General features: G+C 44.3%; 1 protein-coding gene across 5 annotated transcripts in view; it reads left to right on the top strand.

Moving 5' to 3' along the window:
* LOC143767170 (uncharacterized) overlaps positions 1-13,925 on the top strand; it is a 66,463-nt gene that overhangs the window by 21,859 nt on the left and 30,679 nt on the right. For 4 of the 5 annotated variants that reach the window (XM_077255251.1, XM_077255250.1, XM_077255254.1 and 1 more), the window contains 2 exons: positions 8,175-8,245; positions 8,350-8,446. The exons of the other annotated variant lie outside the window; for it this stretch is intronic. In XM_077255251.1, coding sequence (XP_077111366.1) covers positions 8,359-8,446 — 88 coding nt within the window. In that variant the 5' untranslated portion in view covers positions 8,175-8,245; positions 8,350-8,358. The remainder of the gene's footprint in view (positions 1-8,174; positions 8,246-8,349; positions 8,447-13,925) is intronic. 5 annotated transcript variants of the gene reach the window in all.

Genomic DNA, 13,925 nt, shown 5'->3' with positions numbered 1-13,925 from the left:
CTGCCCTATCCATAAATATCACCATATCATCAGCGTAAAGACCGATGGTATCCACACGGCCAGCTATATCTATACCCTTAATGTCAGTAGAGGACCTTATACGTATCGCCAAATCCTCTATTGCTAGGGCAAAGAGGGCCGGGGAGAGAGGGCACCCCTGGCGGGTCCCTCTATATAGTGAAAAAGGTTTAGAGACAGAGCCATTAATAATGATGCGGGCCCTGGGCTTCATATACAAAAAAGTCCCACCCATTTCAAGAAACCATCACCAAAACCATATTTTTTCAAGCATGCTGACAGAAAAGGCCATTCCAGAGAGTCAAAAGCTTTGGCCGCGTCCAGCGATGCCAGTGCCCAGGAATTATCTGGTACCAATGAGCTATATTGGACTACTGACTGGACCCGTCTGATGTTGATGGAGGTATTTTTGCCCGGCATAAAACCCGTTTGGTCCGGATGTATAAGGTCTGATATAATCGAGTTCAGTCTTGTAGCTAGGATTTTAGTAAAAATTTTATAGTCTACATTTACCAATGATATAGGCCGGTAAGATCCACATTCCAATGGGTCCTTCCCCTCCTTTCTGAGCACAATAATATGTGCCTCATAAAACGTGTCAGGCATAGAACCCTTCTCCCGCATTCCCCGGAACACTCTCAACAAGATTGGTGCCAGTGTGTCACGATACTTCCTATATAGTTCAATGGGAAACCCGTCTGGACCAGGGGCCTTCCCAGAGGCCATATCCATAAAAGCTTGTTCAACTTCCTCCAATGTAATCTCCGCATCCATAAAGGCCCGCTGAGCTGAGGTCAGTACAGGGAACGTTACATCCGATAAATAATCTAGGTTTTCCCGAATTTCAAAGTCACATTTAGAGGTACCCGTATTTTTCGCTTTGTAAGACGCTCCGGATTATAAGACGCACCCCAAATTTTGAGGAGAAAAATAGGAAAAAACTTTTTTTAATAAATTGGTGGGGCGTCTTATAATCCATGCGTCTTATTACGTACCAGGGGTTGTGGCTGTGGTGGATCAGGGTCCCAGGGTCGTTGCTGGAGGCAGGAGTGGAGCATTGCTGCAGGCTGGGATGAGGGGGTCTGCAGGGGGCTCCTGTGCTGCAGGGGGGCTCCTGTGCTGCAGGCTGGAATGGGGTCTGCAGGGGGGCTCCTGTGCTGCAAGCTGGGATGAGGGGTCTGCAGGGGGCTCCTGTGCTGCAGGGCTGTCTCCGATGCTGCAGGGCTGTCTCCGGTGCTGCGGGGGGCTCTGGTGACATTTTGTGAAAGGCCAGAGCCCCCGGCAGTTCGTCCATGCGTTCCTGTATGACTGACTCCGGGAAAATGGCCGCCGGAATCTTGAGAGATGAGATCTCAGCGCTGAAATCTCATCTCCCGAGATTCCGGTGGCCATTTTCCCGGAATTAGTCATACTGGAACGCATGGACGAACTGCCGGGGGGCTCTGGTCTTTCACAAAATGTCGCCAGAGCCCCCCACAGCACCGGAGCCTCCAGCATCACCCGGGGCAGCAGCGGACAACCCCGACAGCGGCGGCGGGCGGTAGCGGCGGCGGACACCCCCTCATCCCAGCCTGTAATGGTAAGCGGTATATCCGCTTTGTTAGACGCACCCACATTTTTCCCCCCCCCCAAATTTGGGGGAAATAAAGTGCGTCTTACAAAGCGTAAAATACGGTATATAACAACTTATAGTTGTATAGTAATCATGGAAACAGCCAAGTATCCCCTCAGTTGAGGACACTAATAATCCGTCTGATGTTCGTATTTGTAATATAGTGTTGGATACGTTATGTTGACGTACCAAAAAGGTTAAAAATTTGCTAGCCTGATTCCCCAGCTCAAAATAGGATTGGCGAGTAAAAAAAAATTTACGTTTCGATTGTGTCTACGTGTTGAACATATAGCCTCTGGGAAGTTAGCCACTCTAGTCTATTGCCATTAGTCGGGTCAGCCACATAAGCAGACTCTGACTCTTTTAATCGCTGCTCCATCTCGTCATCCTCCCTTGAGGTCACCCTTTTTATATAAGATATTGTAGAAGATAGGCATCCCCTTAGATATGCCTTGAGCATATCCCAGAATAGGTTAGTGTCTCGGGGTTCTGGGTGGGACGAAATAAAGCATTTCAACTGATCGACAGTCCTATCACTGGAGTCAATCAATTTGAGCCAAAATGGATTTAATTTCCAAGCTATACCTCTATTCAATTGGCTAAATTTAAGTGTAAGAATGACCGGACTATGATCAGATATTCCCCTATTACCGTGTTCAACACTGTCTACCCATGTTGCCAACCCTTCAGATCCGAATATATAGTCCAGACGAGAAAGAGACCGTCTGGTAGATGAATGACAGGTTTAACTTTTTACTCCGGGATGGTACATCCTCCACAAGTCTTAACCAGCCACTACCCTCCATGAATAAAGCTAGTTGGGACGGGACTTGAGACGAGGTCTCCCCCGCCATATCATCACCCAGTCTCAACCTATCGAGGCGGGTGTCCATAACCAGATTAAAGTCACCCATACAGATGACGCCTGCATCTGGAAAGCTTAAGGCAAAGTTCATTGCCATCCGAAGTATTGATAGATTAGCTGGGGGAGGGTTATAGATACACAGTAAGACGTATTCACGCGAGTTAATGCATGTACAAAGACGAACCGGCCTTCAGAATCCTTCCTAGCCTCCCTCAGCTCCCATCTGACATCCCTGTGAATTAACAATGAGACCCCTCTTGAGTAACTAGTGTGAAATGCGTGTATGGACCATTGCACCCATGGTTTCTGTACACATCGGGCCGTGTCTCTAGTCAGATGTGTCTCTACCAACGCTACAATATGTGGATGATAGCGCTTGATCTGCGAGAATACCTTAATCTTCTTCCGGGGAGATTTAATACCCCGCACGTTCCAGGTCATGTATATTATTTCAGACTCCATACTCACTCGTCAAAATATAAGAAATAACGTCATCTGAGCAAATCTTAGGGACAGCACACAAGGGTTGAGAGGTCCATTGGCGGCGATTTCTACCTACAGAGCAAATAAAATAAACCTAGAAAGAGAAATATAACAAAAACCAAACATTGTAGGAGCGTAGTCCCATGCTCCTATTATCAAGTGAAAAACGGGGATACCCTCGCTAAATTAAATTAAAGCGTTCGGTATTGTTGGTAGGTTAAGTACCCACATGTAGAGCTCCATTCTAGAGCTATCCACCCAAGTACACTAGGATTTCTTTGTATTGGACATCCTGTGGACCCGTAGCCACTCAGCCGCTTCCTCCGGATCGGTGAAGAAGATAGAGGAACCCTCGTGAACGACTCGCAGGCGAGCGGGATTGATCATGGAGTATATAACATTCCGGTCTCTGAGTTGCTTTTTAATTTCCAGGAACCACGCCCGTTGTTTCTGAAATTCCATGGAGAAATCCGGAAAAATTGAAATTGTGGCATTGTGGAATTTGATAGGACTCTTTTATCGTGCCAAACGTAGAATGGCATCTCTATCCTTACAGTTGAGAATGCGTGCCAAAAAAGGTCTCGGCGGGGCTCCAGGTGGGAGGGGCCTCGTGGGGACCCTATGGGCCCTTTCCACTGAGAAAGTTGAGGAGAATTTGCCTTCCAGAGAAGTCTTAAGTCAGTCCTTAAGGAATTCCTCAGGTCGTTGACCCTCCGAGCGCTCCGGCAGACCAATGATACGGATATTATTTCGACGCAGTCTGTTCTCCAGGTCATCCGCTTTTTGTTTCCAGGCGTTTATGGAACCAGCCGCTCTTGTCAATTTAGTCTCCATGGGTGTGACAATATCTTCGATTTGCGATACTCTCGTTTCCACCTCCGTGATGCGTCCTCCCATATTTTGCATATCTAGTCTCAGGCGGCCTACCTCAGTGTACACGTCTTCTATCTTTTCAGTAAGAGAGGATCTGGTTAAGGAAATAGCCCGCATTAGCTGCTCAGAGGCCTGTTTGAGGGTTAATTCTTCTTGTTCCCCCTCCTCATTACTATCAGAAGGACAGCCTTTACGTTGACCTTGCGAGGGGTTATTCCTGATAGTTCGCCCACCATCCGAGGGCTCCTCTCTAGTGAATTTTTTCAGTCTATCGGCTGCTCCCGATCCTTTTGCGTGCTGCATGACTGTCAGGAGTGAGAGGCAGCAAGGTAATCAGAGATATAAACTGTCAAATTCCAGCCACAGGAAAATAGCAGAGCTGACAGAGATTATATATATGGCTTTGTGAGACAGCCTGTAATATATAGGATGCGTATACTAGTGGAAGCATCAGCACCCAGATTCCAGCAGAGTTCTATGTCCCAAGGGGGGGGGGGGGGGTCTGCAGCAGCGGCACAGGCAGCGAGGGGGAGGGGAGCCAGACCCTCCAAATCACAAACGCCGGTGGGGCAGGTGTCTTCTAGTTAGGGGAACGCGGGGCCCAATTTCTCAGGGCACTCACCGTCTGTCCCCTTAATGTTGTGCAGGATACTCGTTCACCCCCCAAGCAGCGTAGCAAAGGTAATGCTCAGCGCCACGTCTCCTAATGGCAGACCGGGCGCTTATAAAGAAAACACCGCCCACGTCGGCACCACCAACCACAGTCCCCTGGCTCCTGGTATGCCAGCACAGGTACCTCAAACTCCGGTGTATAGTTCGGAACTTCAGGGGGAAGCCCCGGCTCCAGTGTAAGCCGGCGCCGCTCCTTATCCCTCCGGAGCATGCGCTGGTAAGATGGCCGCCGCCTCTCTCTGCTCTCACCACTCCCACAGGCCCCGTCGGCTCTCAGCTCTCCTCTGAGCCACGGTATGTCTCGCACCTTCCAGAGTCCAAGGGGGACCACAAGTCGCACGCAGCTCGCTCTTTAAGGGGGTTTAGATGGCAGGATATTAAAAGGATAATGGGAGCTCTCCCGGAGTACGTCTGCTTCCTTCAACTACATAGCCATGCCCCTCCGGACAAACCATTTTTATATATCACATTTCCCAATGCAAAATAAATCTAAAAGATTCTCCCCTCCCTGGTGCCATTTCAGTGATGTCTGTGCCAGATTTTCCAGGGCTGTCATGACCTTGGCAGAAGTGCTGACGTGACAAAACATCAGCAGTCACTGTTGCGCACACTTCTTTCCTATGAACTTGGACGTCTGAGGCAAGTGTGAGAACGGCAGCCCTTTACTGATTGGCTGCGGTGCTCATGTAGCATAACAACATCACATGAGTGCCGGGAGACCTGGCTCAGACATCGCAGGAACAGTGCTGGTGTGGAAGGTATCTGTTATTTTTATTTTAAAATAGGGGATTGAGTATTTAATGAAGAACTCCCATTAACATTTTATGGGCTAAACCTGTGTGAATGTATATGTAGTGTAGTGTAGGTGTATTAATGTACTCGCTGATTGCCATCATCTTCAGTTTTCAGTATCGCTTTGGTCCTTTTCACATGACTAATATTCCGACCAGCTGGCTCACACCGAGCTCTATGTGAGCCTGAACTCGCTTTTAGGTCAAAGTCACATGTTCAGTATTTGGTCAGTATTTTACATCAGTATTTGTAAGCCAAAGCAAGAAGTGGGTGATAAATGCAATAGTGGTGACATAGTTTTCTGTTATACTTTTTTTTTCTGATTGTTCCACTCCTGGTGTGAACCTGTCCTTATAGTGTAAGCGTGGTAACAAGGCTGCATAGACTTTCATTGTAATAGCGACTTCCGGCTCACATATACAGTCATGGCCGAAAGTGTTGACACCCTTGAAATTGATCCAGAAAATGCAGTATTTCTACAAGAAAGCAATTGAAAAGAAAAGGAAGTTGACTCAATCTTTGCATCGTGCCGGATCCTTTTTTTTTTCTCATAGACTGGTATTTCCAGATCCGTCCAAATAGTCGTTTCCGGCGGACGGAGAAAACATCCAGATGAACGTTTTTTCGTCCGGCGAAAAAAGCGCAGTGACGGACCCTAACAAAAATGTGTAAAACAGAGATGTGAAACGATGAATCCGGCCTCCGAATCCGATTTTCCATTGAAATCATGCAGATTTTCCGTTCTGAGGTGTCTTTTTCTCTCTCTTTCTCTTTCTCTCTCTTTCTCTTTCTCTCTTATTCTCTTTCTTTCTCTTTCTTTCTTTCTCTTTATTTCTCTCTCTTTTTGTCTTTCTCTCTCTCTCTCCTCTTTCTCTTTCCATTTTGAAAATAAAAACCGGATCCGGCAGAAAAACGGATCCGTTGCATCAGTTTTTACACTATTTGCAACAAATCCGTTTTTTGGAACATTAGCCGGATTCTGCCTGAAACAAAAAACCTGATCTGTGAAAGTAGCCTTAGCGTGGAGAACAGTAAGCAAAGACAACTGTTTGAAGACTTGAGAACCAAAATTGCTGAAAAATATCAACAATCTCAAGGTTACAAGTCCATCTCCAGAGATCTTTGCTCTTTTGTCCACAGTGTGCAATATAATCAAGAAGTTTACAACCCATGGCACTGTAGCTAATCTCCCTACACATGGATGGCAAAGAAAAATTGATGAAAGATTGCAATGCAGGATAGTCTGGATGGTGGATAAGCAGCCGCAATCAAGTTCCAAAGAAATTGAAGCTGTCCTGAAGGCTCAGGATTCATCAGTGTCAGCTGACACAGAGGCATACTGTAAAAAGCTACATTGCAGTTCGCCAAAATGTACGCGAGTAAGCCAAAATACTTCTGGGAAAGCGTCTTGTGGACAGATGAGAGTAACATAGGGACTTTTGGTAAAGCACATCATTCCACTGTTTACCAAAAATAAAATGAGGCCTACAAAGAAAATAATACAGTACCAAAAGTCAAAGAAGATGAAGGTTCAAAGATGTTTTGCGGGTGATTTGCTGATTCTGGCACTGGGTGCCTTGACTGAGTTCAAGGCATCATGAAATCTGAAGATTTGGGTCCTAGGTCATGGGTTTTCCAGCAAGACAATGATTCCGAACATACTGCAAAAATCATCCAAAAATGGATTAAAGGAAAGCGCTGGAGAGTCTTGAAGTGGTCATTAATGAGTCCTAATCTAAATACCATTAAACACCCGTGGAGAGATCTAAAAATTGCTGTTGGGAGAAGGCACCCTTCATATGAGACACCTGGAGCAGTTTGCAAAAGAAGAGTGGTCCAAAATTCCAGATGAGAGGTGTAGGAAGCTTTTTGATGGTTATAAGAAGCGATTGATTGCCGTTATTTATTAGATATGGTGTATAAATAAATATTAAGTTTATGATGCCAACAATTTTGTCCTGCCCATTTTTGTGTGAAATGATGTCCAATTTGCTTTTTATTTCTCTTTTTTGTGTTCCAATACACACAGGAAATAAACATATGTATAGCAAAACATGTGTAATTGCAATAATTTTCTGGGAGAAATACCGTACTTAATTTTTTGGAACAATGTGAAGGGTACCAACACTTTCGGCCATGACTGTAAATCCCAGTGTGAGCTGACAGGTCGGAATAGTGGTCACATAACCAAGAAGAGGACCATTTCGGAAATGGAAGATGGCTTTCAATGAGTATATTAATACACCTCACTACATTACATATACATTTACACAGGTTTCGCCCATTGTAATGTTAATGGAAGTGCCTCTTTAAGAAAAGGTTGTCAAAGTAGTGGAGAAACCACTTTAAATTACTATTGGTAACTGGGTTTTTCAGCAAAATGAAAATACAGCTATATAATCTTTTAAATGTAGATCAGTTATTATAATATTGTTAATCCATCTCTTGTTATCTAATCTTGTCTAGTATGTCTCAATGTATAACAGCTGGAGAAAATTGTAATGTGTAAAATCTTTATCACAGATTCAGGATGTGGCTGACTTGTAAGGTTTGCATATGTTCTGTTCAAGGATTTCTCATGTAAGGTAACAACATGGCCACTAATAAAGTTAAAGGTGTACATAGGACTTTGTCCGAGTGAGTAATCGCCACTACATACTCTGCCACCCTGTGTGATTTTTCATCAGCGTTAATATGGTCTGGATCATTCTCTAACTCTGATTACAATTGACTCGTATGGCTCCATGATTACTTTTATTATACATAAGTGATCTGATATGACCTGAAAGATATTGTTATTTTGTTCACTATACACATCCAAAAAATCATACTTGTCACATGTGGGTGTCTTTCTTACAGATGTGTCCAGCAAAAAGTGTCTTGGTTCCCTCTGTTCACAGGAAAACCATAATATCCCACATGAACACCAGGTAACTGGCATTAAGGATCGATTACATAAGATGGAGACGTTGCTGTACATTTCACAAATACTGCATTATTAAAGTGGTGTGTGAGTTTTTTGGTACTTTTTTAGGTTCCAAACATGTCTGCAGTTAAAGTTGAAGCTATAAAAGAGGATGCGGGAGATCTTCAGAAATGTACGCAGGAGATGACTGTGACCACCATCTCGGGTGAGTACCGTAATACCTGGTTCATGTTCTTCAATCATGTACAGTCTCTAATGGTCCAAACACGAATCCATATTCCGAGGACCTGTCATGTCAAAATATTTGAAACTGCTAGCATACCTGACACCCCACTCAGTTACCACAGCTGGAGTCTGCAATCTTTTGGTGCTGCTTGTGATGGTTGGTGTTTCCCGGATCCCTTTTGCGTTTCTTTCTGATGGCAGCACATATGGAGGAATTGGGATAGAAGCCTCACGCAGAAGCAAATGGGTCGCTCAGTGTATCTACACACAACGTGTTGTTCAGGCAGGTCTGTTCCGAAACCCACCTAAAAAAGCAGCAAGAAAATTCTCAAAAGAATAAACATGGATTTCTTTGGAAAACAACTTGAGGGTCTCTCTTAATTGCTTCAGGTTTCCAAACAGCGGAGCAGCCAGTCCTTCAGATGTTTTACACTGTAAAGGCTCTCTATACTTTACAATATAAGTCAATGGGAAGGCTCAAAAGACACCTGAGCATCTTTTCGAGCATTGTGCTATCATATTTGCATGAAAAACTGCTTGCAGTTTCTTGCGTTTAAAAAAACCAAAACAACAAAACATCCAGAAAACACTATTTAAAACACCTCAAAAACACGATGGCAGTCAATAATGTCAGTGAAGCTCTTGGGAAACAACCCCTCAAAAAATGCTAAAAAAAGGTGCTTCAGGGGGCAAAAGGCATTTCCTGAAGCATGTTTCTCTTGAAAACTCTGTGGATTCGGCTGCCTGACAAGATGTCATGTGCACATACTCTAAAGATGATTTAGCTTGCAATGTTTTTTAGTTTCAACCTTTTTTATTGTAAATAACATGGGTAACATATAATATGTAGTACAAGGGGAAATATATATATATATATATATATAATTGTCTAAGGGGTACTTCCGTCTTTCTGTCTGCAACTTCCGTCACGGAAATCCCGCGTCGCTGATTGGTCTCGCCAGCTGCCTGTCATGGCTGCCGCGACCAATCCGCGACGGGCACAGTCCGATTAGTCCCTCCCTACTCCCCTGCAGTCACTGCCCGGCGCCCGCATACTCTCCTCCAGTCACCGCAAACACGGGGTTCATACCAGCGGTAACGGACCGCGTTATGGCGCGGGTAATGCACTCCGTTACCGCTGCTATTAACCCTGTGTGTCCCAAACTTTTTACTATTGATGCTCCCTATGCAGCATCAATAGTAAAAAGATGTAATGTTAAAAATAATAAAAAAAGGCTATTCTCACACTCCGTTGTCGGACGATGCGCTCGCGCCCGCCGCCATCTTCCGTTCCCAGAGATGCATTGCGAAATTACCCAGAAGACTTAACGGTCTCGCGAGACCGCTAAGTCTTCTGGGTAATTTCGCAATGCATCCTGGGAACGGAAGATGGCGGCAGCCGCGCGCGCATTGCCAGGACTTCGCTGGATCCCTGCGGGTGAGTATATAACTATTTTTTATTTTAATTATTGTTTTTTTAACAGGGATATGGTGCCCACACTGCTAAATACTATGAGGGCTGTGTTATCTACCGCGTGGCTGCTAGATACTGCGTGAGCTATGCTATATACTATGTGGGCAATGTTAGATACTACATGGCTGCTATATACTGCGTGGGCTGCCATATACTGCGTGGGCTGCTATATACTGCGTGGGCTGCGTTATACTGCGTGGGCTGCGTTATACAGCGTGGGCTGCGTTATACTGCGTGGGCTGCGTTATACTGCGTGGGCTGCGTTATACTGCGTGGGCTGCGTTATACTGCGTGGGCTGCGTTATACTGCGTGGGCTGCGTTATACTGCGTGGGCTGCGTTATACTGCGTGGGCTGCGTTATACTGCGTGGGCTGCGTTATACTGCGTGGGCTGCGTTATACTGCGTGGGCTGCGTTATACTGCGTGGGCTGCGTTATACTTCGTGGGCTGCGTTATACTGCGTGGGCTGCGTTATACTGCGTGGGCTGTGCTACATACTATGTGGGCAGTGTTATATACTGTTTGGGCTGTGTTATATACTGTTTGGGCTGTGTTATATACTGTTTGGGCTGTGTTATATACTGTTTGGGCTGTGTTATATACTGTTTGGGCTGTGTTATATACTGTTTGGGCTGTGTTATATACTGTTTGGGCTGTGTTATATACTGTTTGGGCTGTGTTATATACTGTTTGGGCTGTGTTATATACTGCGTGGGCTGTGCTACATACTATGTGGGCAGTGTTATATACTGTTTGGGCTGTGCTACATACTATGTGGGCAGTGTTATATACTGTTTGGGCTGTGTTATATACTGTTTGGGCTGTGTTATATACTGTTTGGGCTGTGTTATATACTGTTTGGGCTGTGTTATATACTGCGTGGGCTGTGTTATATACTGCGTGGGCTGTGTTATATACTGCATGGGCTGTGTTATATACTGTTTGAGCTGTATTAACGCATCGGGTATTCTACAATATGTATGTATGTAGCTCCCGCACCGCTCACAATAGTGGCAACCAAAGCCCCCATTACAGGCATAATGGTAACTAAAGCTTTTCCACAAAAATCAATCACCCCAACGCAGTATACAAAGATCCAGGGGTTCCTACAATACCCCCATTCAGTATTCTCCTATAAAGCACTCCCAAGACACTGTCACATCCAGCTTCAAACACCTCCTCTGACAGGTGGTGTCATCTTGTCTCCAGTGTACCATACTTACATCATCTCAAAACCCCTAAGACCAGTATATGTGGGTCCAGATCTGCTCTTCTGTGCAGGGCTGCTCACAAAATTCACCATTTTCAGATTTGCTCTTCATACCTGTTTGCTAGAACTGGAACTAATGTACCAAGCTGACAGACAGCCGCGAGCCACAATTCATGGGACCGCGAACCACATGTGGCTCCCGAGCTACAGGTTGGGGACCCCTGCTCTAAGGAGTAGGGTGCTAAGTGAGAGGCTAGAGGGGTGTATTCTGTTCTGCATTTACAGCTGCAAGTTGAGCAATCTGAGCCACCCTATAATAATGAGTAAAATTTGGTAAGGAGACACCCCCCTTGTCATTTGTCTGAATAAAATTTGTTGTGAGATACGTGGTTTTTTGTTGTTCCATATAAAAACGCAAGATATGTGAATGAATCGTTTTAAATGTTGTTGAAGGTATCGGGATTGGCTTGCAATGTTTTTTAAATGCTATTCGAAGACCGTGCAAAGTGGGGATACAGGGCTGGGCTAGACTTCACAACAAGCAGTTGCATCCACATTTATGCAGGAACCAGAGAGAAGCTGCAAAAAGCTGTTTTAAATTGTCCATAGGAGCGCTAAGCAAGCCTGTTTGACACAAGGTTCTGCAGACCACCCAGTTGTGTATTCATTTATTTACCTAGTTAGCGTAAAAACAAGGGGGCCAGCTCTTTTTATGTTTTTTGTATTTGGTTTTCTGTTCTAATAAAAAAAAAAATAGAATACTGAATCAGAGTGCTGGATACTTCATATGACAGACACCAACACAGAATGTTGGGGGTGTCTGTGAAGTTCATGAAATTAGTAGGTGTTGCCGAGGCTAATTTGCATCCATTAGGCCCCCTTCACACGTCCTGATTTTAGTGAAAAAACTAGAACCGGTGTTATCAGTGTTGCGTGTCTGTGTGATACTTGAGTACTTTTGCCATCTCTGTGCACGTGTGTGTCATCCGTGTGCCGTCTGTTTGACACCTACTGGAATAGAAATTAAAGATTTTTAGGTGTTAAAGATGTGCAAATAGATATTGGTGAGATATATACGGTAATTAGTGCCTTGCATCTGTATTGTAATGTATATGTACATATACCTTGTAGAAGTTTTGCACCTCTGGTCAAAATTAGGGTGCGTGTCCACGGTCCGTAATGACGGCGCTTTGGACGGAGCGGAAAACCCGCTCTGCCCAAAGCACTGCCCCCTTCTGTATGCGCGGTGATTCACCGCACCCTATACATAGGACTCTGTTATTTACCTTGCGGCGACGGAGCGTCACCGCAAGGTAAACAGACATGCTGCGTTCTAAAAAGATGTGCCGCATGTCCATAAAAGCAGGACCTCCGGATGCGTGTTCGCACGCATAGTGGAGACGGGATTTCATAAAATCCCCTCCACTATGCTGTTACATCTGAACCCAGCGGATTGAATGCTGCGTCTGTATGCAGCGTTCAATCCGCAGCTAATCCGCATGTAATCTGGCACGTGGAAACATACCCTTACTGTTATTGTGAACAGTTAAGCAAGTTGAAGATAAAATTATCTCTAAAAGACCTGAAGTTGAAGATGACACATTTCCTTTTGTATTTTAGGCAAAAAAAAGAAAAATTATATAGTAATTTTTTTACATTTTAAAAATCACAAAAAGGAAAATGTGCCAATGCAAAACTTTGGACACCCTTGGAGATTTGTGTGCTCAGGTAACTTTGACCAAGGTTTAAAACCTTAATTAACCTGTTAGGGTTATGTCTTGTTCACTGTCATTAGGAAATGCCTGGTGATGCAAATTTCCCATCTTTTTAAAAAATACAGCCTCCTCTAACTTTGTGCCAAAAACACCAGCCATAGGTTATTTTACACAACTGCCTAACACTCTAGAAAGGGTGGAGGCCCACAAATCAGGAGAATGCTATAAGATGCCAAAACGTTTTCAAGTTGCCGTTTCCTCGATTGCAAATGTAATTAAGAGTGGAGTTCAATATAAGGTATCGAAGCCCAAGCTAAAATTCAGTGAGAGCTGCATGTAGGATGTCTTGAAAGGCAAATCGTAACCCCCATTTGGCTGAAAAAAAAACTTCAGAAAGATTTAGCAGATTCTGGAGTTGTAAATACATTATTCTACTGTTCAGAGTCACTTGCGCAAATTTGGCCTTCATGGAAGAGTCATCAGAAGAAAACCTCTCCTGCATCCTCACCATAAAATTCAGCGTCAGAAGTATACAAGAGAACATCTAAACAAATCTGATCCATTTTGGAAATAAGTCCTATGGACCAATGAGGTTAAAATAGAATTGTTTGGCCACAATGATCAAAGGTATGTGTACTCCACAGAATTTCAGGAAAAGAACATCTGGCCAACGATTAAGCATGGGAATGGATTAGTCATGCTTTGAAGTTATGTTGCAGCCAATGCCACAGGGAACATTTCACGTCTAGAGGGAAAAATGGATTCAATGAAATTTCAACAAATTCTTGGTGCAAACAACACCATCTGTAAAAAAGCTGACGTTGAAAAGACGATGGATTTTACAACTGGATAATGATCCTAAATACACATCAAAATCCACAATAGACTACCTCAAAAGGCGTCAGCTGAAGGTTTTACAGTGGCCCTCGCAGTCCCTTGATTAGAACATCATTGAAAATCTGTGGCTAGACCTCAAAATAGAAAAACGGCCCAGGAATTGCACGTAACCGGAAGAATTGGATGAAAATTGCTCAAATAAGAATTGAAACACTTGTCTGT

This window comes from Ranitomeya variabilis, chromosome 4 (genome assembly GCF_051348905.1).
Source record: "Ranitomeya variabilis isolate aRanVar5 chromosome 4, aRanVar5.hap1, whole genome shotgun sequence".
Lineage (NCBI taxonomy): Eukaryota > Metazoa > Chordata > Amphibia > Anura > Dendrobatidae > Ranitomeya > Ranitomeya variabilis.
This window is presented reverse-complemented; position numbering and strand designations above follow the sequence as displayed.